General features: G+C 42.4%; 1 protein-coding gene across 9 annotated transcripts in view; it reads right to left on the reverse strand.

The window, feature by feature from the left end:
• LRBA (LPS responsive beige-like anchor protein) overlaps positions 1-26,189 on the reverse strand; it is a 761,353-nt gene extending 735,164 nt beyond the window's left edge. For 4 of the 9 annotated variants that reach the window (XM_063809071.1, XM_054683898.2, XM_526701.8 and 1 more), the window contains exons 1-2: positions 25,779-26,189; positions 24,733-25,167 (exon numbers count right to left, since the gene is read on the reverse strand). In XM_063809071.1, coding sequence (XP_063665141.1) covers positions 24,733-24,948 — 216 coding nt within the window. In that variant the 5' untranslated portion in view covers positions 24,949-25,167; positions 25,779-26,189. Of the gene's footprint in view, positions 1-24,732; positions 25,168-25,507 lie in introns of all 9 variants that reach the window. The other 5 variants (XM_016952356.4, XM_063809070.1, XM_063809069.1 and 2 more) reach the window with 2 other exon arrangements.
• Between the last annotated feature and the right edge of the window lie 1,086 nt (positions 26,190-27,275).

The raw sequence follows: 27,275 nt of genomic DNA on the forward strand, positions 1-27,275 counted from the left end.
TAAAAGAAAATTAAGAATCAAGAGGGTAAACTTAATCTTCCTCAAGATCATATAGGAGCTGAACTGAGACCCACAGCCAAAGAAAGAAAGAAGGAAATAAAAAAGGAAGACAATGACTGGTAAAGGGGGTAAAAAAAAAAAACCTTTTTGGCACTAATATACAAAAGAAACAATCAGAGAAATAAGCCAGGCATGCATGGTGGCCCATGCCTGTAATCACAGAACTTTGGAAGGCTAAGGTGGGATAATGGCTTAAGGCCAGGAGTTTGAGACCAGCCTGGGCAACATAGCAAGACCCCCATCTCTATGAAAAAAAATTTTTAATTAGAATTTAATTTTTTTTAATTAGAGAAATACAATTTCCAGAAAATATCACTAGGTAAAATATTCTTATAGAAGTATGCAATAACAAATATTCAAGCAAAATGAAAGAAAAAATAGAACTGTATTTAAAAATCTACACTGTAAGGGTGGATATCTTGAGGATTAGAATCCAGAGGAGAAATCCCATTTCAGCCATGATGTTAACCAGTTGTGTGTGTGTATATATTTACATATATATGTAAATTAACATATACATATCCATATCAAAACTTCCCTAAACCTGAATTTAACATACAACTTAGAATAGATTAAGAAAAGGTTCTAAAAAGTGTCATTACATATTTAACGTGGTATTCTATATTTATCATCCAGAAGAATTTAGCATATAATCCTCATATTTGAAGTTCACTGTACAAATACATTACTCCAACACTCCAGTGTTAAGGCAAGCATCTAAAAGTAATATTTTGCTGGGTATCGTGACTCATGCCTGTAATCCCAGCACTTTAGGAGACCAAAGTGGGAGAACTGCTTGAGGCCAGGAGTTTCAGACCAGCCTAGGCAAGACAACAAAACCCCGTCTCTACAAAAAAAAACAAAACAAAAGAATTAGCCAGATGTGGTGGCATGTGCCTATAGTCCCAGCTACTTGGGAGGCTGAGGTTGGAGGATCACTTGAGCCCAGGAGGTTGAGGCTACAGTGAACTGGGATCACACCAGTGTACTTCAGCCTGGGTGACAGAGCAAGACCCTATCACATGGCCAGGCACAGTAGCTCACGCCTATAATATCAGCATTTTAGGTGGCCAAGGTGGGCGGATCACTTGAGGCCAGGAGTTTGAGACCAGCCTGGCCAACACGGCAAAACTCTGTCTCTTACTAAAACACAAAAATTAGCTGGGCATGGTGGTGCACACCTGTAATCCTAGCTACTCAGGAGGCTGAGAGGCACAAGAATCACTTGAACCAGGGAAGTGCTGAACCAGGGAGGCGCTGAACCTCGGACAGGGAGGTTGCACTGAGCTGAGATCGTGCCACAGCATTCCAACCTGAGTGACAAAGTGAGACTCTGTCTCCAAAAAAAAAAAAAAAAAAGAAGACGAAGAAGAAAAAGAGGAGGAAGAGGAGGATGAAGAGGAGGAAGAGGAAGCGTAAGAAGAAGAAACAACAACACAATTAAACACCACTACAAACTTACTAGAATGACTAAAATTTAAAACACTGATAATACCAAGTGCTGACAAGGATGGAGAACAACTACAGCAACTGCATTACTGGTAGGAATGCAGCATGCTACAGCCACTTTGGAAAACAGTTTGACAGTTCTTATGAAGTTAAACATACATTTACCATACCAAGCACACTCTTCAGTATTCACCCAGGAGAAAGGAAAACATGTCCACCAAAGGCCTATAGGCAAAGGTTTGGGGCAACTTACCCAAAGTAACTGGATAAACAAATTGTAATTACATCCATAGAATAGAATACTTCTCAGCAAAAATTAAAAAAGAAACAAGCAACTTAATTATGCAACGACATAGAGGAATCTCAAATGCAATTTGCTGAGTACAAGAAGCTAGTCACGAAAGGCTACTTGCTACATGATTCCATTTTTATTCAACATTCTGGAAAACAAAGTGACAGGGACAGAAATTAGATCAGTGGTTGCCAGGGAATAGGGATGGGGAAGAGAGAAATGACTACAAAGGGGTAAAAGGGAACTTTTTGAGGTGGTGGAAATATCTCATATACCAAATGTGATGGTGGTTATATGACCGTATACATCAATCTACACAACTCAAAAGGGTGAATTTTATTCTATGTAAATCATACCTTAATAAACCTGACTTTTAAGATGACAAAGATGTAATCTCTGCCTTCAAGCTCATGATCTAATGAGAGAAATACATATAAACACATAATTTGAACAAGGTAAATGCTATAGTAAGTTATGAACAAAGTTCTGTGGTAGAATGGAGGAGGAACAAAGTCTGTCTCAGAGTGAGGCAAAGGATTCTCAGAGAAAATAACATAAAAGCTATGTCTTAAAAGTAACAAGGCTGGGCGCAGTGGCTCATGCCTGTAATCACAGCACTTTGGGAGGCCAAGGCAGGTACAATCACTGAGGTCAGGAGTTCAAGACCAGCCTGGCCAACATGGTGAAACCCAGTCTCTACTAAAAATACAAAAATTAGCTGGACACAGTAGCGTGCGCCTGTAGGCCCAGCTACTCGTGAGGCTGAGGCTAGAAAATCGCTTGAACTCGGGAGGCAGGGGTTGCAGTGAGCCGAGACTACACCACTGCACTCCAGACTGGGCAACAGAGCGAGACTCCGTCTCAAAAAAAAAAAAAAAAAGGTAACGAGCATGATGATGACAGACCAAGAAGAAAAGGACCCAAGCAGAGAGAACAGTTGAGAGAAAAAACACAGAGGTATGTAAAGGCAAGATTAGCCATGTGAGAGACAGTAAACGAAGTGTAGGATGAGTTAGAGCATCAGAGGTCATGCCATACATGATAAGATTTGTGTTTTAGAAAGATAAGTATAAATATCATGTGGGAAAATATATGGAGGTATAGAATGACTGGCAGAGAACAAGAACAGTTTTGAAGGGTGTTACAATAATCCTAGAAAGAGATACCTGGGGTCTGAATTAAGGTTCAATTAAAAGGCTATTTAGTGAAAGACTACTTATGGGAATAAGGAAGAAAAGACAAGTTAAGGTTAACTGAAATTTCTGCAAAGAACAAGTGATATCAATAAGATGAGAAACATAAAAGGAAATACAGATTTGTTTGATAATCCAAGTTGGGGGAGAATCATCTGGCTTCCATTTTCCTATCTACTAACTCTCTTCCTTGTAGGCATGCCTTCTCTAACTAAAACGGATATTTATTATGACTTATCTACTTGAACTATTTTATAAAATAACTATAAGAAGTAAAGGCAACACAGCAAAACCTCAGCAAAGTTTTTACAGTATCTTAGATATAGCAGAATAGTTATTTTAAAGGTAAAAATAAGGCCGGGTGCAGTGGCTCACACCTATAATCCACGCACTTTGGGAAGCCAAGGCAGGAGGATTGTTTGAGCCCAGGATATCAAGACCCTAGCCTGGGCAACATAGCAAGACTCCATCTCTACAAAAAAATAAAATTTAAAGAAATTAAAAATAAGTTTTAAAAAAGAAAACATTGGGCAGTTTGGCTAGAGCATAATTATTAGAACAGATAATTAGATTTCCTGGTTTTTCAAAAATTTGAATTGTAATAAAAGGAAATTTCAATGTTCTATTTCAATTTTCAGCAGCAAATAAATGTGTACAAAAAGGAACTTAAAGAATAAAAAATAAATGAAAATAGGAGAGGAAAGAATAAATTTAAATACTGCATAAGCTTTTCCAACTTATGTAATAGGTTCCAAATTTGTCTTTAAAAAGCAATTATGTGATGGCTAGGCATAGTAGGCTCACACCTGTAACCCCAGCACGTTGGGAGGCCAAGGCAGGTGGATCACCTGAGGTCAGGAGTTCAAGACCAGCCTGACCAACATGATAAAACCGCATTGTATTAGTCCATTTTCATGCTATTGATAAAGACATACAAAAGACTGGGAAGAAAAAGAAGTTTAATTGGACTTACAGTTCCACATGGCTGGGGAGGCCTCAGGATCATGGAGGGAAGCAAAAGGCATTTCTTACATGGTGGTGGCAAGAGAAAATGAGGAAGATGCAAAAGCAGAAACCCCTGATAAAACCATCAGATCTCATGAGACTTATTCACTACCACGAGAACAGTATGGGGGAAACTGCCCCCATGACTCAAATTATCTCACACCGGGTCCCTCCCACAACACATGGGAATTATGGGAGTACAATTCAAGATGAGATTTGGGTGGGGACACAGAGCAAAACCATATCACCTATCCCTACTAAAAATACAAAAATTAGCCTGGCGTGGTGGCAGGCACCTGTAATCCCAGAAACTCAGTAGGCTAAGGCAGGAGAATTGCCTGAACCTGGGAGGCAGAGGTTGCAGTGAGCCGAGATCATACCACTGCACTCCAGCCTGGGCGACAGAGCAAGACTCTGTCTCAAAAAAAAAAAAAAAAAAATCAATTATGTGAAATTTAGAATATATTGCCCCAAAGAAACAATGTGACACTAAAGCATAGCTAAACAATACTAGGGTATTACACCAACCTGCTGAATAACCAACCCCACCACCATCACCACCACCACCACCACTACCACTACCACTACCAAAGTACAGTGTTGAGGAGAACAGGGTGCTCTGAGGCTGCCTGAGGTTCAACATCTTTTGTGACCTCGACTGGGGTAATTAATTCTACAAGTCTAATATTCCTCACCTTTAAAATGGAGATGATAAAATCACCTGCTCCACACGAGTTACTGTGAAAATTAAAAGAGGGAATCTAAAGCACTTAGCACAGTCATCCATCCAACATGTATTTATTAAGCACCTACTACATGTTAGGTACAAGGCCCCAAGGCCCTGGCAAAGAAACAGTAAACAAAAAAAGTAAGTCCCTACTTTTATGGAGTGTGTATTCTAATAAAAGAAAACACGCAATAAAAAAAATCTGATGGAGTTAATGCTATGAAAATAAAGCAGGATATAAGAGATAAAGAGTAACAAGGAGAAGGATACTATTTTGGTAGTGGGGAAAGGTTCTCTAATAAGGCCACGAATTTTAACAAAGACCATAAGAGAATGAAGAAGAGGGTCATACAGAGAACTTGGGGAAGAAATCAGATCCATTTCTGGCAATATGGTAGACTAGATGCCCAGAAAAGTACTTGTGATTCAGAATTTCTTAAAATGCTGAATATTAAACAAAACAAAAATAGTATTTTTCATGAGTGGCTGAGCTGAAAGAAAGAAAAAACAACAAAGCATTGGTGAGCACTGAAACCAGCCTCTCCCCTGGGAGCATCCATCAATTCCCCAGTGGCTTAGAAGTCAGTTTAAGGGACTGGTGAGAAGGACATAAAGGTTGGGGCCTAAACAAGGTGGGAAATCTGAAAAGCAACACTCAGTGGATGAACTGCGGAGGAGGGTAAACAACATGCTAAACAGAGATCACAGTTGGCATGTTTGCCTTTCCCAGTGTCGGTGGAAGAGAAAAAACGAAGTCACCCTTCGCTCACTCCAGTTTAAGGACAAAATTCATACTACCTATGTGGTCTACAAAAACTCAGTCTAAAAATTCAGTTTCGAGAGATTCTGGGTTGGAAGAGACTAGAGCATGACAGAAGCAAACACCAATCCAGCCAAGACGAGTACACTAAACCCAAGCCTCCAGTGATATTCACAAATAAAAATCCATGGAAGATTATCTCATAATTAAAAAGAAATTCACAAAATAATGAAAAAAGCCCCCAAGAATCAGCAGAACAAGCCTTTCAGGAACAGAAGAAACAATGAGGAACATGAAAATAATCAGATATATAATATAAAAATGTTAATGTTTAAGGAAATAAAAGAGATATCGAAAGTATGACTGAGGAAAAGAAACTGTAAAAACATGAATATGAAAAAATCAAACAATTGTAATGTTTCTGGATAGAAACATTACAATTGCTTATTGATAGTCATACAATAATTAGATATTTGAGAGGAGATCATTCTAGGCAAAGGAAAAAATAAGTTCAAAGGCCCTAAGGTAAGACTGTGCTTGGCTTGCTTTAGGAAGTACAAAAGGGCCATGGCATCCAGAGTTGAGTAAACAAGGAAGAAAAGTGGGAAGAAATGACGACCAAGAACTGGTACTTAATAGGTCACAAAATACCTCAATAAATATTAGTTATTATCCCATAATTTCTATTGGAAAAATTTGGATATTAGAAATAATAATTTCTTCTTTACCATTTCTGCATTAAATATAGAAGCCAGAGCAGAGCTACAGAGGATCTCAAGTAGGTTCAGAAGGAAATAAGAAAATATTCCTTTTCTATGAAGTGGGGAGAGTCTTCAGTAGAGGTCCCAGTGCCAAGGAAGACATCTGGGTCTTGTGTGAGCAAGGTAGAAATGAAGTGATTCAGAAGATACATTTCTGGAAATAATAATGATCAACAACAACCAAAAAAAAAAAAAAAAAAAGTCAAGATGGAATTACCATTTCAAAGTAGGAGACATTTCAAACTTGGGCATTAATTGGTAATCAGGACATCCTCAGAGTACTCAAAAATTTCACGGTTCAAGTGAACGTTTACATCCTATGACAATGAGAATTTAGCATAAATGAAACTCCCAAAGATATGCCAAACTTTTTAACTATCTGGTTTAATTCTCAACTTTTTCTAAATATTTTCAAAAGACACTAACAAGTAGCAAAATAGTACTAATCTGATTTTTCTTTTCTTCCATATTCCTACCCTCAGACTAAGGTATTGCCTAAAAAAGCCATGAACAAAACACAAGTAATACAGGTTAAGAATAATATTCATAAGCCACAACTAGAGGTATAATCAATCCCTAAATATTAAAGAGTTGGTCATTCCATTTTTTCCTGATTAGCAAAATAACAGAAAATTGACTGGTGGATATCTTAAATACATATAAACTACCATGCACCATTTGACACATGAAGAAATAGATGCAAAGAATCAAAGTATGCATTGTTAAATCAATGATAAAAGTTTTAAAATAATTCATTTTCTCAAAGCTTATCACTCTTAACAATGTTTCTAATTATCATAACCTAACACAATTCCTGACAAATTTAGTCAAATTAGGTTCTAATACAAGAACACAACTTATATTAATAATCACACAGTATAACATGGTACACACAAAATTCAAAATCAAACAACCTGAGTCCAAATGCCATCTTACTAACTATGGCACTTGAGCATCATTGACCACTCCAATCCTGTTTTCATGCTATAAATCAAGTTTAATAAAGTACTGCCCCATGGAGTTGTTACATGGAAAAAATAAAATAATCCCTGTAAAACACTTATGTTTATCAGCAGACTCAGATATACACCCTGACTTACATCTAGGTTCCATTCTATTATAACTGGATCATAAAGCAAAGCATTAATTTATTTTTTTATTTTTATTTTATTTTAATTTAAGTTCAGGATACATGTGGCATTAATTTCAGTCTTTCCTTCTGAAGCACCACTTAAATAACTTGATGTGACTGTTCTCGCACAGTGCATTCAGCACTATAGAATAAAGTCAGTGTCTAACAATAAAAACTAGAAAGATATTTGTGCAATATGTTATGCTAAATGTAGAACTTGGCTAAATTGAAAATTTTCTGAAATACTTTATGTAAATAAAGAAACAGAGCAGTCCCTACAAATAGAAATGACTCCTGAAATTTTTATGTCAAAAGTCATTGTGTCAATTTATGTGTAATATTCAAGTGACTACCAAATGGTCATCATTTGACTCAAACTATTGTGTTTCAAAAGTTCATCCCCATGCAGATAAACATGTTAAAGATAGTATAATTCACTAAAAATAGTCAAGTTCTCTATTGATACAAATGGGATTTCTATGCAGGTTACTTGTATTCAATCTAAATGACTAAGAACTTATAAAGACTTAAGACGATCCTGCAAGAAAGAAGCCTAAGGGGAAAAAAAAAAAGAATTAAGATAAAGTAGTATTTTGCTCTAGGTTGTTTATTTTAAGTGTGTAGTGGTTAGGGGAAAAAAACATGACTCCTTTATATTATCCTAAAACATTCTACAATTCTTTTTTTTTTAATAATCCTTTTTGAGACAGAGTCTCTCTCTGTCGCCCAGGCTGGAGTGCAGTGGCGCAATCTTGGCTTACTGCAACCTCCATCTCCCGGGTTCAAGCGATTCCCATGCCTGAGCCTCCCGAGTAGCTGGGATTACAGGCGCACACCACCACACCCAGTTAATTTTTGTATTTTTAGTAGAGACAGGGTTTCATCATGTTGGCCAGGCTGGTCTCCGACTCCTGACCTCAAGTGATCCGCCCACCTCGGCTTCCCAAAGTGCTAGGATTACAAGCGTGAGCCACTGCACCTGGCCAAACAGTCTATAATTGTAAAAGCTATGAAAACTCTTTTTTTTTTCTTTTTTAAGAGATAGGGTCTCGGCCGGGCACGGTGGCTCATACCTGTAATCCCAGCACTTTGGGAGGCCAAGGCAGGTGGATCACCTGAGGTCGGGAGTTCGGGACTGGCCTGACCAAGATGGAGAAACCCCGTCTCTACTAAAAAAATACAAAATTAGCCAGGCGTGGTGGTGCATGACTGTAATCCCAGCTACTTGGGAGGCTGAGGCAGGAGAATCACTTGAACCCAGGGGGCGGAGGTTGCAGTGAGCCAAGATCACGCCACTGCACTCCAGCCTGGGTAACGAGAGCGAAACTCGGTCTCAAAAAAAAAAAAAGAGAGATAGAGTCTCATTCTGTCGCCCAGGATAGAGTACAGTGGCATAATCATAGTTCGCTACAGTCTCAAACTCCTGGGCTCACGTGATCCTGCCACCTCACCCTCGCCAGTGGGTAGGACTACAGGCACACACTACCACGTAGACCTGATTTTTTTATTTTTTTGTAGATATAGGATCTCACTATGTTGCCCTGGGTGGTCTTGAACTCCTGGCCTCAAGCAGTCCTCCCACCTGAGCCTCCCAAAGTGTCGGGACTATAGGCATGAGCAACCGCACCCGGCAGGAAAATTCACTTAATTACTAAAATTTTAAAACACCACCTCCACACATAAAATCCCCCATGAATAAATCTATATTTTGTTTTGGTAATACAAGGTTGCTTTCTAAGATAACAATTGCTCATCTGCCTGTATGTATAAATACATGTAAGCATTTGGGAAAGAAGAAAAATGACTAATTTTATCTTCCTACAATTTCTTCAGTAATCTACACTAGAACTCCATTATCTGAAATTATCTAAGGTATTCCTAAGCAGAAAAATAAGTTGGTCAATTGTAGCCTAAGTTGGTCCTATATTTATTCAATGGCTATCACACATTCATCACTTCGTTATACCTTAGACTTCCAGCAGATAATGAATATAACCTTTAAATTCATCACTTTACAAATGCCTACAAATATTAGGTAAATATAACAAAATATACTTTTCAATGTAGAACTGAGCTTGAGTTTGCAAAGAAAGAAAGAAAGGAAAATCCCCGAGCCTAAAGTGAAGAAGAAACAGAAAAATAAGTATCTGAACTTCCATTACAACTGCTGAAGAGGCAAGAAAGAGGAAGCTAGTACTAGGGGGCTTGAATTTTATTTCCTTTTTAGAAACAAACAAAAAAAAAGTATTCACTCAAGATGGGGAAGTAGAGATAAAATCTCTATATAAATATGGGATCCTCAAAAGGTTGACCCTCAGTAAAAAAGTAGATTCTTCCTCTCCCCCACAAAAAAACTTCCCTGGCACAGGAAATTACAAATAACTAGTCTTTGGCTGGGCTGCTGATTTCCTTTTTTTTTTTAATTCTATAGAGATAGGGTCTATGTTGCCCAGGCTAGTCTCGAACTCCTGGGCTCAAATGATCTTCCTGCCTCTGTCTCCCAAAGTCCTGGGATTACATGCATGAGCCACCGTGCCTGGTCACTACTGATTATTTTTAAGTTTCCTCTAAGATAGTAAAATTCTGGGATTTCCTCTAAGATAGTAAAATTCTGCTATTCACATAGGTTTGGAAGTCCAAATTTACACTACTGGCATGAACAACAAACCCCAGAATGACAAATTTAAAAAACAAAACAAAACAAAAAAACAATTTCAGGTATAATATACCCCCTGAGGCTCCAGGCAAACTTAATCCATACGTTCTGGTAATAAACATTTCCTAAGCACATACTATGTGTCAAGTACTCTTCTAGGGGCTAGGGATGCAATAAGCAAAACAGACAAAAATCTCTACTCTTATGAAACATAAACAGTAGTCCCTCTTGATCTACAGGGTATACACTGCAAGACCCCTAGTGGATACCTAAAACCACAGATAATACCAAACGCTATATACACTATGTTTTTTTGTATACACACATACCTATGATAAAGTTTAATTTATAAATTAGGCACAGTAAGAGATTAACAACAATAACTAGTAATAAAATAGAACAGTTAGAACAATACACAGTTTCCAATTTTTGACAGTTTGACTTACAATTTTTCAACTTTATGATGGTGTGAAAGCAATAAGCATTCAGCACAAACCTCAATTTAACAATGGAGTTACATCCCAATAAACTCATTGTAAGTTGAAAAGTCAAAACTACCATAAATCAACAAGTATTTTCAACTTACAATATTTTCAGCTTTAGATGTAAGTGCATCAAGTGAAGGAGCATCTGTGTAATTCACAATTACATGGATAGAAGATTCGTACATACTGCAAACCTTAGCAACCTCAGCACATGATTTTTTTTCCTTGTAAGTCAAGAACTTCCACCTATTCACTTAAAAAAAGTGCTTTACAATGTCTCTGGGTCACATCCAAATTGCCAACATCACTACTCTTGTCCCGGACATTATTAAGTAAAATAAGGGTTACTTAAACACTGCAATACCATGACAGTCAATCTGATAGTGGAGAGGGTAGTCACTTAGTAAAGTGACTAAAGGACAGGTAGCATATACGTAGAGCATGGATACGCTGGACAAAGGGATGATTTGCATCCTAGTCAGGATGGAGCAGAATGCTTGAGATTTCATCACACTACTCAAGAGCTGCACACAATTTAAAACTTAGGAACTGTCAAGGGCTTCAAGATGGCTGACTAGAGGCATCTCCTACTTGCCTCCTCCACTAGGAATAACCAAAATAGTGAGTAATCACACCTTGAATAGATAATCCAAGAAAGAACACTGGAATTCAATAGAAAAATGACAAGAAACACCTAAAGAAAGGAAGGAGAGGGAAACAAGACAGCCTGCTCGGCTGGGAGCCGAGAGACAATCCCCACTGCGGGGAAACAGTAAGTGGGACACTCCCTGTGGTCCACATTCCCACTGTGGACTCCTGCAATTCTAGCCATTGAGGAGCCCCTAGAACCTCATGGGCTCTGAAACTAACATAAGGATCTGTCTGGAAATGGTGCAACAGCACCACTCCACTGAGGAAAATTGCACTGGGTCCCATAATCCCCCTAAGTCCTAAGCAGCTACAACAAGGCACCATTTTGACAACCCAGCCCACAACAGACTGAGCACTATCCTGGGGCCCAGCAGCTGGTGCACAGACAGAAGTAAGAAACAGGCTGCCACCACCAGGACTGAGGCACAAGCGGGGCATGTGTCCCCGACTGCCGACCTAGGCTGCCACCATTAAAGGCAGCCTCATGTTCCCCAGTAGCAGCAGCACAGCACAGCCACTGCTGCCCCTCACCCAATCATTCCAGGGCCTGGGAACCACCCTGTCCCTTCTTACCACAGTAGGTGTCTGCACATATTGTTGGGGGGCCTGATGACATGCCAGCCCAGCTTAACCAGGTCCCCATGCCAAAGCGTGCAGACTAGGGGCCTGGGGATTGTCTCCCTCAGCCCACTACCATTGGCACCTGAACACAACACCTATCCTGAGGACAGGGCTACCCCCCACCTGCCGCTACCACCACAGCTGGCATCTACCTGCATGAACAACCTGCAAATCTAGAGACTGGCAGGCCTAGACCATCACACCCACCGCCAATATACACACACACCACTCAGGATCCAGTGGGTCATCTCTGCCTTTACCCATACTATGCTGGCTACCCAGAAGACTGAGAGTGCACCCACCCACACAGCCTATCACTGCCACTACCAGAATCACAGCAATCCATCTGGAAGCCCAGGAATTGGTTCACCTCAACCCACTGATACTGGTGCCAGTGTATGCTGCCCTAGAGCCCAAGGACAGGCATTCTCAGCCCACTGCTGTCACCACTGAGGCCTGAAAATTGCCAAACATGGCACCTCAGTCCCCAGCAAAACTTCACCACAGCCTCCATTAATAGTCCGAACCCTAAGGCCCCCAAAAAATCACAGACACCACTGACACTGTTTACACCTGAAAAAAAATCACAGAGACTATACTACCACACAGACCCAGAATCAAAGCCAATGCACTCTGCCCAACCAACATCATAGATACGTCTTCAAATTAAAAGTCCTCCCCTATGAAAGCAAGTTCAAATAATTTGAAAAAGTCATTACTACACCAGAGGAAAGATATCAATGTAACGACAGAGGAAACATAAAACAGCAAAAAAAAAAAAAAAAAAAAGGACACCTCCAAAGGAACATAATTCTCCAGCAACATATCCCAATCAAAAACAAATTTACAGGCCAGGCACGGTAGCTCATGCCTGTAATCCCAGCACTTTGGAAGGCTGAGGCAGATGGATCACCTGAGGTCAGGAGTTCAAGACCAGACCGGCCAAAATGATGAAACCCCCCCACTAAAAATACAAAAATTAGCTGTGTGTGGTGGTGGGTGCCTGTAATCCCAGCTACTTGGGAGGCTGAGGCAGGAGAATCACTTGAACTCAGGAGGCAGAGGTTGCAGTGAGCTGAGACTGTGCCATCACACTCCAGCCTGGGCAACAAGAGTGAAACTCCGTCTCTCAGAAAAAAAAAAAAAAAAAGAATAAATAAGCTCAGTGAGAGACACAAGAGAATAATGAAAACTACTACAAAGGAATCAGAAAAATAATTCAGAACATGAATAACAAGTTTACCAAAGAGATAGATGATATTAAAAAAAAAATCTGGTACTGAAGAATTAAATGGCCAGATGCAGTGGCTCAAGTCTATAATCCCAGCACTTTGGGAGGCTGAGGTGGGAGGATTACTTGAGTCCAAGAGTTCGAAGCCAGCCTGGGCAACATGGTGGCTGGGCAACATGGCAACTACCCCCAAAAAATTAGCTGGGTGTAGTGGCACCTGCCTGTGGTCCCAGCTACTCAGGAGGCTGAGATGAGAGGATCGTTTGAGCCCAGGAGGTGGAGGTTGCAGTGAACCGAGATCACACTACTGCACTCCAGCCTGGGCAATAGAGCAAGACCTTGTCTCAAAAAAAAATATGTGTGTGTGCATGTGTTTGCATGTATGTGTGTGTGTGTGTGTGTGTGTGTACCAACATCATTTTTCACAGAAATGGAAAAAAACAATCCTGGTCAGGCACAGTGGCTCACACCTGTAATCCCAGCACTTTGGGAGGCCAAGATGGACAGATCACTTTAGTTAAGGAGTTCAGATCAGCCTAGCCAACATGGTGAAACCCCATTTCCACTAAAAACACAAAAAAATTAGTCAGGCATGGTGGCGCACACCTGTAGTACCAGCTACTTGGGAGGCTGAGGCAGGAGGATCGCTTGAACTTGGGAGGCGAAGGTTACAGTGAGCCAAAATCAAGCCACTTCACTCCAGCCTGGGTGAAAGCATGAGATTCGGTTTCAAAAAAAAAAAAAAAAAAAAAATCCTAAAACTCATATGGAACCAAAAAAAAGCCAATAGTCAAAGGAATCCTGAGCCTAAAGAACAAAGCTGGAGGTGTCACACTACTTGACAAGATGTATATCACGTCTATCATAAAAGAAAACAGCATGGTACTGGCCTAAAAACAGAGCGCATAACCAGACTGGGCAACATAGTGAGACAATCCCCCCAGCCCCCGCCCCTTCTCTACAAACAAAATTTTAAAATTAGCCAGCTGTGATGGCATGTACCATAGTCCCAGCTACTCAGGAGGCTGAGGTGGGAGGATTGCTTGAGCCCGGGAGGCTGGGGTTACAGTGAGCTGTAATCATGCCGCTGCACTCTAGCCTGGGCAACAGAGCAAGACCCTGTCTCAAAACAAAAAGAAAAGAAAAAACCAACACATAGACGAATGGAACAGAATAGACAGACAATCCAGAAATGAATATGTGTATCTATAGCCAACTGCTGTGTGTGTGTGTGTGTGTGTGTGTGTGTGTGTGTGTGTGTGTGACAGTCTCATGCTGCCACCCAGACTGGAGTGTGGGGTACAGTGACACAATCTCAGCTCAATGCAACCTCCACCTCCTGGGTTCCACGAATCTCCTGCCTCAGCCTCTCCAGTAGCTGGGATTACAGACATACACCACGATGCCAGGCCAATTTTTGTATGGTTTGTTGATACAGGGTTTCGCCATGCTGCCCAACTGGGTTCAAGCAATTCTCTGCCCGGCCTCCCAAGTAGCTGAGATTACAGGTGCCTGCCACCATGCCCGGCTAATTTTTGTATTTTTAGTAGAGAGGGGGTTTCACCATCTTGGCCACGCTGTTCTTGAACTCCTGAACTCATGATCCACCAGCTTCAGCCTACTATTATACTTTGGGGCCATTATTAAGTACAAATATGGGTCACTTGAATATAATCACTGCAATACTGCCGCAATCAATCTGATAACGGAGACGGCAACTGACTAACAGGCAGGTAGCATATACATACAGCATGATGCTGGACAAAGGGATGATTCACATCCTGGTGGGACAGAGAGTGATTTCATCACACTACTCAGAACAACATGCAAATTAAAACTTACTAATGGTTTATTTCTGAAATTTTACATTTACTATTCTGAGACCATGGTTAACGGAAGGTAATAGAAAGGGGAAAAGCTAATATGTGAATAAGGTAGGGTACTCTTGTAATGGACAGAAACTGACAAAAAGCAAAATATATTAAGTTACATAATATATTAGAAGATAAATCTGTTAAGAAATAAGGTAACGGCTGGGCGCGGTGGCTCACGCCTGTAATCCTGGCACTTTGGGAGGCCGAGGCAGGTGGATTGCCTGAGCTCAGGAGTTCAAGACCAGCCTGGGCAATACAGAGAAACCCCGTCTCTACTCAAGTACAAAAAATTAGCCAGGCATGGCGGCATGAGCCTTGTAATCCCAGCTACTCGGGAGGCTGAAACAGGAGAATCACTTGAACCTGGGAGACAGGGGTTGGTTGCAATGAGCCAAGAGCATACCATTGCACTCCAGCCTAGGCGACAGAGCGAGACTTCCACTCAAAAAAGAAAGAAAGAAGGTAGGGAAAAAAGATAAGAAGTGGAGGAGAGGGAAATAGTCAAGAAATAGTCAAGAAAGATGTTAAACTTACACAAACTAATCTACACAGGATTCCCACAAATAAAATCCCACAAAAATTTAGTTCAGAATCCAAGATTATAAAACACCCTGTAATGGCCGGGCACGGTGGCTCACGCCTGTAATCCAGCACTTTGGGAGGTCAAGGTGGGCGGATCATGAGGTCAAGAGTTCAAGACCAGCCTGGCCAACAGAGTGAAAGCCTGTCTCTACTACAAATACAAAAAATTAGCCAGGGGTGGTGGCAGGCGCCTGTAATCCCAGTGAGGCTGAGACAGGAGAATCCCTTGAACCTGGGAGGCGGAGGATGCAGTGAGCCAAGATCGCACTATTGTACTCCAGCCCAAACAACAGTACAAGACTCCATCTCAAAAAAAAAAAAAAAAAACCCTGTATATACCACATTAGATGAGAGCTAATGAATGAATGCTAGACTAAAAGGAAAAAACTATACAGAGTAGATTATAAGAGACTTTTGAAAATAATGACACTGTTCTTTTTTTTTTTTTTTTTTTTTTGGAGACAGAGTCTTGCTCTGTTACCCAGGCTTTTTTTTTTTTTTTTGGAGACGTAATCTCATTCTGTCACCCAAGCTGGAGCACAGTGGTGCGATCTCGGCTCACACCAACCTCCACCTCCCACGTTCAAGCAATTCTCCTGCCTCAGCCTCCCTAGTAACTGGAACTACAGGTGCCCGCCACCACGCCTGGCTAATTTTGTATTTTTTAGTAGAGACCATGTTGGCCAGGCTGGTCTCCAACTCCCGACCTCAGGTGATCCCACCCACCTCGGCCTCCCAAAGCACTGGGATTACAGATGTGAGCCACCATGCCCGGCAACACTGTTCTCTTAAGGGTAAAACAGACTAAAGTCATTCAAAATTGTACAATGAAAAATACAAACTGCCTAACAAATAACTTCATAGGAAACAAAATAATAAAGGAAATATGCATCAAGGTTTTAACAATATATCTTTTGCAGAAAAGAATAATAGGGCAGGGCATGGTGGCTCACACCTGTAATCTCAGCACTGCAGGAGGCCAAGACAGGCGGATCACCTAAGGTCAGGAGTTCGGGACCAGCCTGGCCAATATGGCGAAACCCCGTCTCTACTAAAAATACAAAAATTAGCAGGGAGTGGTGGTCAGCTACTCGGGAAGCTGAGGCAGGAGAATCACTTGAACCCAGAGGCGGAGGCTGCCGTGAGCTGAGATCACGCCACTACACTGCAGTATGGGTGACAGAGGGAGACTCCGTCTCAAAAAAATAAAATAAAATAAAATAAAAATAAAAGAATAGTAGGAACTAGGCTTCCTAAAGATTGTACTTTTATTTTAAAAATTAAGACATTTCCATTTAACACTTTTGAAGTACCAAAACACTTCAAAAAGTTCTGGAGATACAAAGATAAATAAAATACCTTATTGTACATCTATATAAGTATTATAAAACAAAAATGTATTGTGGACATTTTTGTTTCAACCATATAAAAACTATTTTAAAATATTTTCAAGAATATGTGTGTGAAAAGGGATGCTTTATAAAAAGTGAATATAATAGATTAGTTCAACTAGGTCAGTATGAGAAATAAAAAGCTTAGTTTTTCTATTAATTGACAAACAGGAAAAAAAAATCTGATTTTCCAGTTCCCAAATGATTTCTCAATTTAAAATAAATCAATTCAAAGGTCAACAAAACTGTATGCTTGCAGGAACCTAAATTATCAAGTCTGTCCCTTCCAGGAAACTTTGAAGTTTTAAAATTTCACCAATTCACCCAAATTTCTTGTAATTATCATTAATATTAATATATAACCAATAATATCTACTCATGATAGCTAGTAAAATCCCAGCTTGCTTTTTTACAAAAATTGATACGCTGATCCTAAAATTCACATGGAAATGCAAAGGGCCCAGAATAGCCAAAACTGTCTTGAAAAATAAGAATAAAGAGGTCTTCCCTATTTTAAAACTCGCCACAAATCTTCAGTAAACAAAAGGCAATTTGGTACTGGTTTAAGAATAGACATATAGATAAATGGAAAAGAATTGAGTCCAGATAAATCCTTACCTTTATGCTCAACTGATTTTTGACAAAAGTGCCAAGGTAATTCAATGGGAAAAGAATAGCCTTTCAACAAATGGCACTCTAGCCGGGTGCAGTGGCTCAGGCCTGTAATCCCAGCACCTTGGGAGGCCGAGGCGGACGGACCACGAGGTCAGGAGATGGAGACCATCCTGGCAAACACAGTGAAACCCTGTCTCTACTAAAAAATACAAAATAAAATGAGCCGGGCCTGGTGGCGGGCACCTATAGTCCCAGCTACTTGGGAGGCTGAGGCAGGAGAATAGTGTGAATCCGGGAGGCGGAGCTTTCAGTGAGCGGAGATCGCGCCACTGCACTCCAGCCTGGGCAACAGAGCGAGACTCTGTCTCAAAAAAACAAAACAAAAAAAACAAATGGCACTCTTAACAATTGGATATCCACATACAAAATAATGAATGTAGGCCAGGTGCGGTGTCTCACATCTGTAATCCCTGCACTTTGAGAGGCCGAGATAGGCGGATCACGAGGTCAGGAGATCGAGACCATCCTGGCTAACACGGTGAAACCACGTGTCTACTAAAAATACAAAAAATTAGCCAGGCGTGGTGGCCGGCACCTGTAGTCCCAGCTCCTTGGGAGGCTGAGGCAGGAGAATGGCATGAACCAAAGAGGCGGAGCTTGCAGTGAGCCGAGATCGCACCACTGCACTCCAGCTTGGGCCACAGAGCAAGACTCCATCTCAAAAAAAAAAAAAAAAGAATGTAGACCTTTCCCTTACCCTTATCTCACACCATACAAAAATTGACTTAAAATGAATCATAGGCCTAAATTTAGCAGCTAAAACTATAAAGTAATGAACACAGGATGTAAATGCTTTAAAATTAGATTGTGGTAATAGGTGCAAAACTCTTTAAATTTACTAAAAATCATTGACTTGTATACTTAAAATGAGTAGTTTTCTTTTTTTTTTTTTGCTTTTTGAGACAGAGTTTCATTCTTGTTGCCCAGGCTGGAGTGCAGTGGTGTGATCTCCGCTCACTACAACCTCCGCCTCCCGGGTTCAAGCAATTCTCCTGCCTCAGCCTCCCAAGCAGCTGGGATTACAGACATGCGCCACCACACCTGGCTAATTTTTGTATTTTTAGTAGAGACCAGGTTTATCCATGTTGGTCAGGCTGGTCTCAAACTCCAGACCTCAGGTGATCCACCTGCCTCAGCCTCTCAAAGTGCTGTGATTACAGGCAGGAGCCACCGCACCCAGCCTAAAATGAGTGGTTTTTATGGCATGTAAAATACAGTTGTCCCTTGCTATACTGGGGACATTGGTTCCAGGATTCCTGCATAGACCAAAATCTGAGCATACTCAGATAAGTCCTGCAATGGCCCTGTGGAACCCAGTGATATAAAAAGTAAGCCCTTAGTATGCAACAGTTTCACATCCCAGGAATACTGTATTTTCAATTCGAGTTTGGTTGAAAAAAAAATCACCATATAAATGGACCCGTGCAGTTCAAACTCATGTTATTCAAGAGTCAACTGCATATCTCAATGAAGGTTTAAAAAAGCCACCTCTAGGCCGGGCGCAGTGGCTCACGCCTGTAATCCAAGCACTTTGGGAGGCTGAGGCAGGCGGATCACGAGGTCAGGAGTTCAAGAACAGTCTAGCCAACATGGTGAAACGCCATCTCTACCAAAAATACAAAAATTAGCCGGGCTTGCTGGTGCATCCCTGTAATACCAGTTACTCAGGAGGCTGAGATAGAATTGCTTGAACCCGGGAGGCGAAGGTTGCAGTGAGCCAAGATCGCACCACTGCACTCCAGCCTGGGTGGCAGAGTGAGACTCCATCTCAAAAAAATATATATAGATAGATAGATAGATAGATAGATAATGGTATTTTTTTTTTCTTATACAGACAAGGTCTTACTATGTTGACCTTGTCTGTATAAGAAAGGTTGACCCACCTCAGCCTCCCAAACTGCTGGGATTATAGGCATGAGCCACTGTGCCCAGCCCAAAATTTTCAAATATAGAGTACAACCATTTATATAGAATTTACATTCTATTAGGTATTCTAAGTAATCTAGAGATGATTTAAAGTATATGGAAGAAAGCCGGGCATGGTGGCTCAAACTTGTAATCCCAGCATTTTCAGGAAGCCAAGGCAGGCAGATCACTTGAGGCCAGGAGTTTGAGACCAGCCTGGCCAACACGGTGAAACCCCGTCTCTACTAAAAATACAAAAATTAGCTGGGTGTGGTGGCACACGCCTGTAATCCCAGCTACTCAGGAGGCTGAGGCAGGAGAATTGCTTGAACCCAGGAAGTGGAGGTTACACTGAGCCAAGATCGCGCCACTGCACTCCAGCCTGGTGAGGGAGCAAGACTCCGTCTCAAAAAAAAAAAAAAAAAACTAGCGGGTTTTGGTGGCATACGCCTCTAAGTCCTAGCTACTCAGGAGACTGAGGCAGGAGAAAAGCTTAAGCCCAGGAATTTGAGGCTACAGTGAGCTATGATCAAGCCACTGTACTCAAGCCTGGGCAACAGAGCAAGGCGCGGTGGCTCACACCTGTAATCCCAGCACTTTGAGAGGCCAGGGCGGGTGGATCACGAGGTCAGGAGATCCAGGCCATCCTGGCTAACATGGTTAAACCCTGTCTCTACTAAAAATACAAAAAATTAGCTGGGTGTGGTGGCACGTGCCTGTAGTCCCAGCTACCTGGGAGGCTGAGGCAGGAGAATGGCGTGAACCTGGGAGGCGGACCTTGCAGTGAGCCGAGATCACACCACTGCACTCCAGCATGGGGGACAGAGCGAGGCTCCATCTCAAATAAATAAATAAATAAATAAATAAATAAATAAATAAAAATTTTAAAGAGATGATTTAAAGTATACGGAAGATACATGTAAGTTATATGCAAATACTATACCATTTTATATAAGAGACTGGAGCTTCTGAAAATTGTGGTATCCACTAGGGGTTCTGGAACCAATCCCCCACATATCAAGGGGTGACTGTAATTACTTAACAAAAACTTTTTTAAAAATCATGAAAGTATGTATTTGTCACCAGCTCATGGGAATCACTATTCTTCAATTAAGTAGCACTGAATACCTTTAAATACCTGATGGAAGCCTTAAACTCAGCAGCAAGTTCCTGAAAACATGCCACCATATATTAATTGTTCTGGGTCTAAAAGTTTGACAAATTACTTTAAAATACAGATGAAAACAAAATAAAATGTTTTAAACTGCAACAAGAAAAATGTACAAGTTGACCAGAAGTTTGAAACACTTGACTACATTGGTGCACTGTTAATCAAAATTTATCTGCAAAACAGATTTGCAAAAGAAATTATAAACAGGGTAGTAAATTTCAAAGTAATTTATAACAGACTAAGGTCAAGCTACATTAGCAAAGTTGGAAGGTAGCACTTAAGAAAAAACTCTGGGCCAGGCACGGTGGCTCACACCTGTAATCCCAGCACTTTGGGAAGGCCAAGGCAGGCAGATTACCTGAGGTCGGGAGTTCAAGACCAGCCTGGCCAACATGGTGAAACCTAATTTCTACTAAAAATACAAAAAAATTAGCCGGGCATGGTGGTGCGTGCCTGTAGATCCAGCTACTGGGGAGGCTGAGGCACAAGAATTGCTTGAATCCGAGCAGCAGAGATTGCAGTGAGCTGAGATCGCACCACTGCACTCCAACCTGGGTAACAGAGTCAGACTCCCTCTCAATTAAAAAAAAAAAAAAAAAAGGCCGGGCACAGTGGTTCACGCCTGTAATCCCAGCACTTTGGGAGGCTGAGGCAGGCGGATCACGAGGTCAGGAGATCGAGACCATCCTGGCTGACACGGTGAAACCCCGTCTCTACTAAAAATACAAAAAATTAGCTGGGCGTGGTGGCGGGCACCTGTAGTCTCAGCTACTTGGGAGGCTGACGCCGGAGAATGGCATGAACCCAGGAGGCGGAGCTTGCAGTGAGCCGAGATCGCACCACTGCACTCCAGCCTAGGCAACAGAGCAAGACTCTGTCTCAAAAAAAAAAAGAGAAAGAAAAAACTCTGGAAAGTTATATGGCTCTACCATGTACTATTTGGACACCTCTGGAGGAGAGGAACTTGTTCAATTTTAACAGTATAAACTTTATTGTTTAAGTAGCTAATATTTAGGCCAGGCGTGGTGGCTTAAGCCTGTAATTCCAGCACTTCAGGAGGCTGAACGGGTAGATCACCTGAGGTCAAGATTTTGAGACCAGCCTGGCCAACATGGTGAAACCCCACCTCTACCAAAAATACAAAAATTAGTCGGGCCTCATGGCGCACGCCTGTGGTCCCAGCTACTTGGGAGTCTGAGGCAGGAGAATCACTTGAACTCAGGAGGCAGAGGTTGCAGGGAGGCAAGGCTGCACCACTGCACTCCAGCCTGGGCAACAGACTGAGACTCTATCTCCAAAAAAAAAAAAAAGACTATCAATTAGGAAATATTTAGGTGTAGCAGTACTAACAACATTGAGATGGACTAATTTACAGAATCCCAATACTTTCGTTCTAATTTTTTTTTTTCAGGGTGTTGCTCTGCATGATTGTAGCTCACTGTAGCCTCGAACTCCTGGGCTCAAGGGATCCTCCCACCTCATCCTCCCAAGTAGCTGGGACCACAGGTATATGCCACCATGCCCAGCTAATTTTTTATTTAATTTTTTTTTTTTGTAGAGACAGGGTCTCACTATAGTGCCCAGGCTGGTCTCAAACTCTTGGCCTCAAGTGAACCTCCCAAAGCTCTGAGATTACAAGCATGAGCCACTGTGCGCAGCTGCTTCCAAAGATTTTCTAGAGTGGCCAAAACCCCAGATAATCCATGAAAGAGCATGAAAAGTATTTTAAGGGACAATGGAAGGGGAGAAACTGCTACCTAATATTCTCAGCAACTTTTCCTGCCCTACCTGACAAGCGAATGATATTGAAGAGGAGGGTAACTAACTGAACAGACTCTTCTCTCTCCTTCTATCCAGGCACCTACTATCCTGCAAATACGCAGCTTTGAAGGACTTAACCAATGACCTTAAAATCTATACCAGGTCTACAGTTCTAGGAAGCGTATAAGCAAATGCTGCTATAGAATTTGGATTTTCTTTAATGATAAAAATGCAAATGACTCACGTTTGGTCATCCACTCCAACACAGCACATTCTAAAGAACAGGAGTTCAAATCCTCCTTCTGCCAAAAGATGTTGTGTCTTCACACACAAACAACTAATTATGGATTATATTACTACCACAAATTTCTGTTTCTCACTGAAGGCATATGACGTTTTAAAAAAGAACAAAAAATCAGAAAGGAAATGTTTCAAGTCTATTTTGAGGTAAAGCAATCAATTTACCATTTATCTTCCTCAGACTTACATATGAAAGCCCCACACACATGCGCACACACAAGATCCCCAAAATGTTGACAACTGTTGAAGCTGCACAACGGATACCAGAGTTCATTATACTATTCTATTTTTGCATATATTTGAACATTTCCATAATATGCAGTTTTTTAAAATATGTATGTGTGTGTCTATAGGTGTTTATACATAAACTCCCAATAAACTGACATAGAAATATCCAATTGTTCAAAGTTTTCATTCTTCAAAAGTAAGTGAATTTCTTTTTTTTTTTTTTTTTTTGAAACAGTCTCTCACTCTGCCACCCAGGCTGGAGTGCATTGGCACGATCTCGGCTCACAGCAACCTCCACCTCCTGGGTACAAGCAAGCGCATCCAGCTAATTTTTTTGTATTTTTAGTAGAGATGGGGTTTCACCATGTTGACTAGGCCAGTCTCAAACTCCTAACCTCAAGTGATGTGCCCGCCTCGGCTTCCTGCGGTGCTGGGATTACAGGCGTGAGTCACCACGCCCAGCCAGAATTCCATCTAGCTACTTTCTTATTCTAGAAGTTGTACTGCAGGTGACCAGACCATTAGAGAAGGTCTAGTGAAAGAAATAATTAACTGCCCCAGAATAAAACAAGCCTAACCTTGAAAAGAGGCAAAGGGAAAGGTGCTAAACAGTTATTACAATTAACTGCATGTTTATATTTGGTCCTGTTATCCTCTAACACAGGTGGGTAGGTAGAAAAGGGGGAAGTATTTTAGGGCCAGATTTCCTTTTGATTCTTTAAGTTGATGGGCAAGAGAGGCTGGAATAAAGAAATCTAAAAAGTCTCCATTATAAATGATAACCAAGCCAGGAACAATGGCGCATGCCAGTAGTTCCAGCTACTTAGGAGAGAGAGGGGAGAATCGCCTGAACCCAGGAATTCAAAACTAGCCTAGGCAACAGAGTGAGACCTCATCTCTAAATAAATAAGTTAATGAATTAATTAAAGGTAGAATTGTATAATATATGAATTATACCTCAATTTAAAAACAATTTAAGCCCTATACAGTGATGCATGCCTATAGCCACAACTACTCATAAGACTGAAGCAGGAGGATAGCTTGAACTTAGGAGTTTGAGAACAGCCTGGGCAACATAGAGAGGCCTCATCCCCCTCCCACCCCCACCCAAAAAAAAGCATTCATAGCTCATCTTAGTATAATCAGCAACTTCCAATGACTAACTATGCTTTCCTGCTAGACATGAATTTATAAAACACATAAAAATTATACTGTATCCGCTTCAATTCCTTTTTTCATATTGCCATTCAATTTTCACAAGATTACTTTAAATGCAATCCTAAATTCATCCCCAATTTAACTTTTGTTAGTTATGTCTAAAAATAAAACTAGTCAAAATTAAAAATACTAACTTTGCAGCAAATTAATCTTGCATCAGCACTACAAATTTTTAAACTTATTGTAGCAAAACATAACTTCGACAGAATCAAAGACATTAATTCTCAAGTCCAAAAAAAAGGTCACAAGAAATTATTTAAAGTGGTAAAGGGAAACGCAGACTTAGGCATACAAGCCAAGAAAAAAAAAATTAGAGATAACTCCTCCGCTAGAACCTCCCCCCAATACTTCCATAGCAACAATTATTTCCTTAGCACAAAAGTGATGTGTTCACTTTCACAAAACCTGGATCATCTAAGTTTGCACAATTCCCTTCAATCTAAAAAACAGATGAAATTGTTTCATTTAGGTGAGTAGAATTTTGTGTCCCTATACATGAAAAAAGTCACCATCAGTGTGAGTAAACCACATGGCTCCAGCTTTAAGATCTTGTTCCCCAACCCACTGAAAAGAGTATATGCTTATAAAATATTCATGGACTTACCAGGTTAAAGACAGTTTCTACAATATCCCTATTGGATACTTCTCCAACTTCAACCAAACCGGTCAACACGGCAAATTTCATTCTGATGCCCCTGATGGGGAGCCCTGGTTTCAGAGACAATGCACCCCCTTCAGTAGGGGTTTCTTCTCTCCCTCCACCTCCCCCGTCATCACCTGTTGGTGGCGGGGAAGGGACACGATTGTCTTCGCTAGCCATTGCTAGCTCACGAGAAAGGACAACTCAGAGTCACCCTGGGACAGCAGTCGCTGCACTGGTAATGAGCACAACACACGCAATGCAAAACGAAAGGGTCCCTCTTCCAACTTGTGGAGATACCCCAAAGCAGTTGATGTGGAAAGTCCTTGGCGTCGCCCTCCTCCTCTTGGAGAATATTTGTCCAATCTCTCTCCCCGAGGCTGACAACAACGCCAAACCCTATTGGAAGATTAAATATATGTTAAATAGGCTAGGTTTTGTTTTAGGGTTTTGAGGGGACAAGAGGGAAATAGTTATTGTCGGTCAAGTAAGTTACTAAAGGCACCCCACTACTAGCCACCCGCTTCTCCCGGGCTCAAAGAGCTGGGTTCTGGGTGAAGGCAGGTCCAAGAGGCCCCCGAACAGGCTCACTCCTCCCCCACTCTCGTGCAGGTTCTAGGCGCAGGGTAACCTCTCCTCACAGGTGCACTAGAAAGAGAAACTATCGCGGGGAAAGGAGGGATCGGAGGAAAGAAGGGGGGCCCACAAGCTATCACAGAGGTAGAAAGTTCTTCCTCACCCAGATACTCCGGACTTGTCCTCACCCCCCGCCCAGGAGCAGCGAGACCGAGGTGGCGGCGGAGATCCAGGGCAGGAAAAGGCGGGGGAAGGGGGCGGTGATTATTCTAAATGCTCGGCCCAGTGGGAGGAGTGAAGCACCTCTCTCAGGCACCTGAGATTCGACGGGAAGGGGTGGGGAGGTGTGTGTGGTGGCAGGAAGGGAGGGGAGCGGCCAGAGAAACCCAGCGGCCACCGCAGGGAGAGAAGGGAGGACAGAGAGGTCAGTGCACCTGGTCGCAGCCTCCAAGTTTCCCTAGTCCGCTCCCCGGGAGTCCGCGGCTGCACAGAACTCCATGGCTTCCTGGCCCGCCCCGCCCCTGCGCTCAGCCTTTGCAAAAGCAGCCGCTGCTGGCGCTACGGACGCCGCGGCTGAGGCTGCTGCGAGTGGTGAGGATGCTACTGCCACAGCTCGCCCCGCCACGGGTCGCGCGGCTGTCGTGTGCCCACTGAAGCTGCTCCCGGCCGCCATGACAGCGCCGAGGGCTGCCGGGCGCGGCGTGCGCGTGCGCGAGCGCGAGTGCGCGGGGCGGGAGGGCGCGAAGGCGGAGGCAGCCGCGCGGCGGGGGCGCGGTGATGACGCGCGGACAGCCAAGGGGGCCCCGAGCCAGCCGGAGTGCTGGGCTCGGGCTTCCGGCTGCACTAGGCGTGCTGCTCTGGTAGCACCAGGTGTGTCCCCGGCCCGGCGAGGAGAGACCCTTCCGTCCGAGGGCCTACACTTTCCCCTCTCCCACTCTCGGACCTCGGGAGGTGCTTCTGCCAAGTCCTGAGGCGGGGATTTTGGCGCTCCTGCTGTTGTTAAGTTACCGTAGGGTCTCTTGGCGCGGAGGGAACACGCGCTGCGTTGCCTGGGTGTCTCATTGGACTTGGAGAAGAACACCTGAGGCACCTCTACGAGCCAGAGAGGTGACGGCGCTGGAGCCAGTGAGGCTGCTGTCCCAATGGGAGCGAGGAGTCCCCGCCCCTGGCTGCTTTCAGCTGCTGCCCGCCCGCCGCTCTCGGCGGAGACTTGGAGATTTCCATTGGGATACCTCGGCAGCTGCCGCCATTCGGGAGGGGAGGGGACCGAGTCGACGAGGAATGGGAAAGATTCCTTGCTTTGCAGCTGCCGCGCCACGAAACCTCTCCCACATTCATTCTAGGGAGAGGATTCCTGAGACAGCTGCTATAAACAGCGTGGAGACAGGGTTCCTTGTGCCTGTAGACCTCCGAAGGGTTTTTTCCTCTCGTGATTTTCCAATGTGAAGATTAGGCTCGCGTCATTCTCAGAGTAGATCAAAAGATAAATTATATTAGGTAGTACAGATAGGTCCTCATACTCAGTGTCCCTTCTTTCCACCCGCTATTAACAGTAAAGCATTCTTCCTAGTGAGTGAAAAATAAATTTAGAGGAAGGTGGTTTTTCACCCACGTGTATCCTTTGAGGTCAAAGGGCCTTTTTAAAAATACGCCTAGCTCCTAAAATGAAAGTGAAGCAAAAAGTGGGATTAAACAAAGGAAGAATTCTAGAGAACTTAGGAAAAAATTATAGTGGTTTGAGAAATAGTTTCCTGAAGAAAAAGTTATTTGAGATGGCCTTGAGAAGTGGACAGAAGCCGGGCGCGGTGGCTCACGCCTGTAATCCCAGCACTTTGGGAGGCCCAAACAGGTGGATTGCCTGAGGTCAGGAGTTCAAGACCAGCCTGACCAATATGGTGAAACCCCCGTCTCTACTAAAAATACAAAAATTA

This window comes from Pan troglodytes, chromosome 3 (assembly GCF_028858775.2).
Source record: "Pan troglodytes isolate AG18354 chromosome 3, NHGRI_mPanTro3-v2.0_pri, whole genome shotgun sequence".
NCBI classification, from domain to species: domain Eukaryota; kingdom Metazoa; phylum Chordata; class Mammalia; order Primates; family Hominidae; genus Pan; species Pan troglodytes.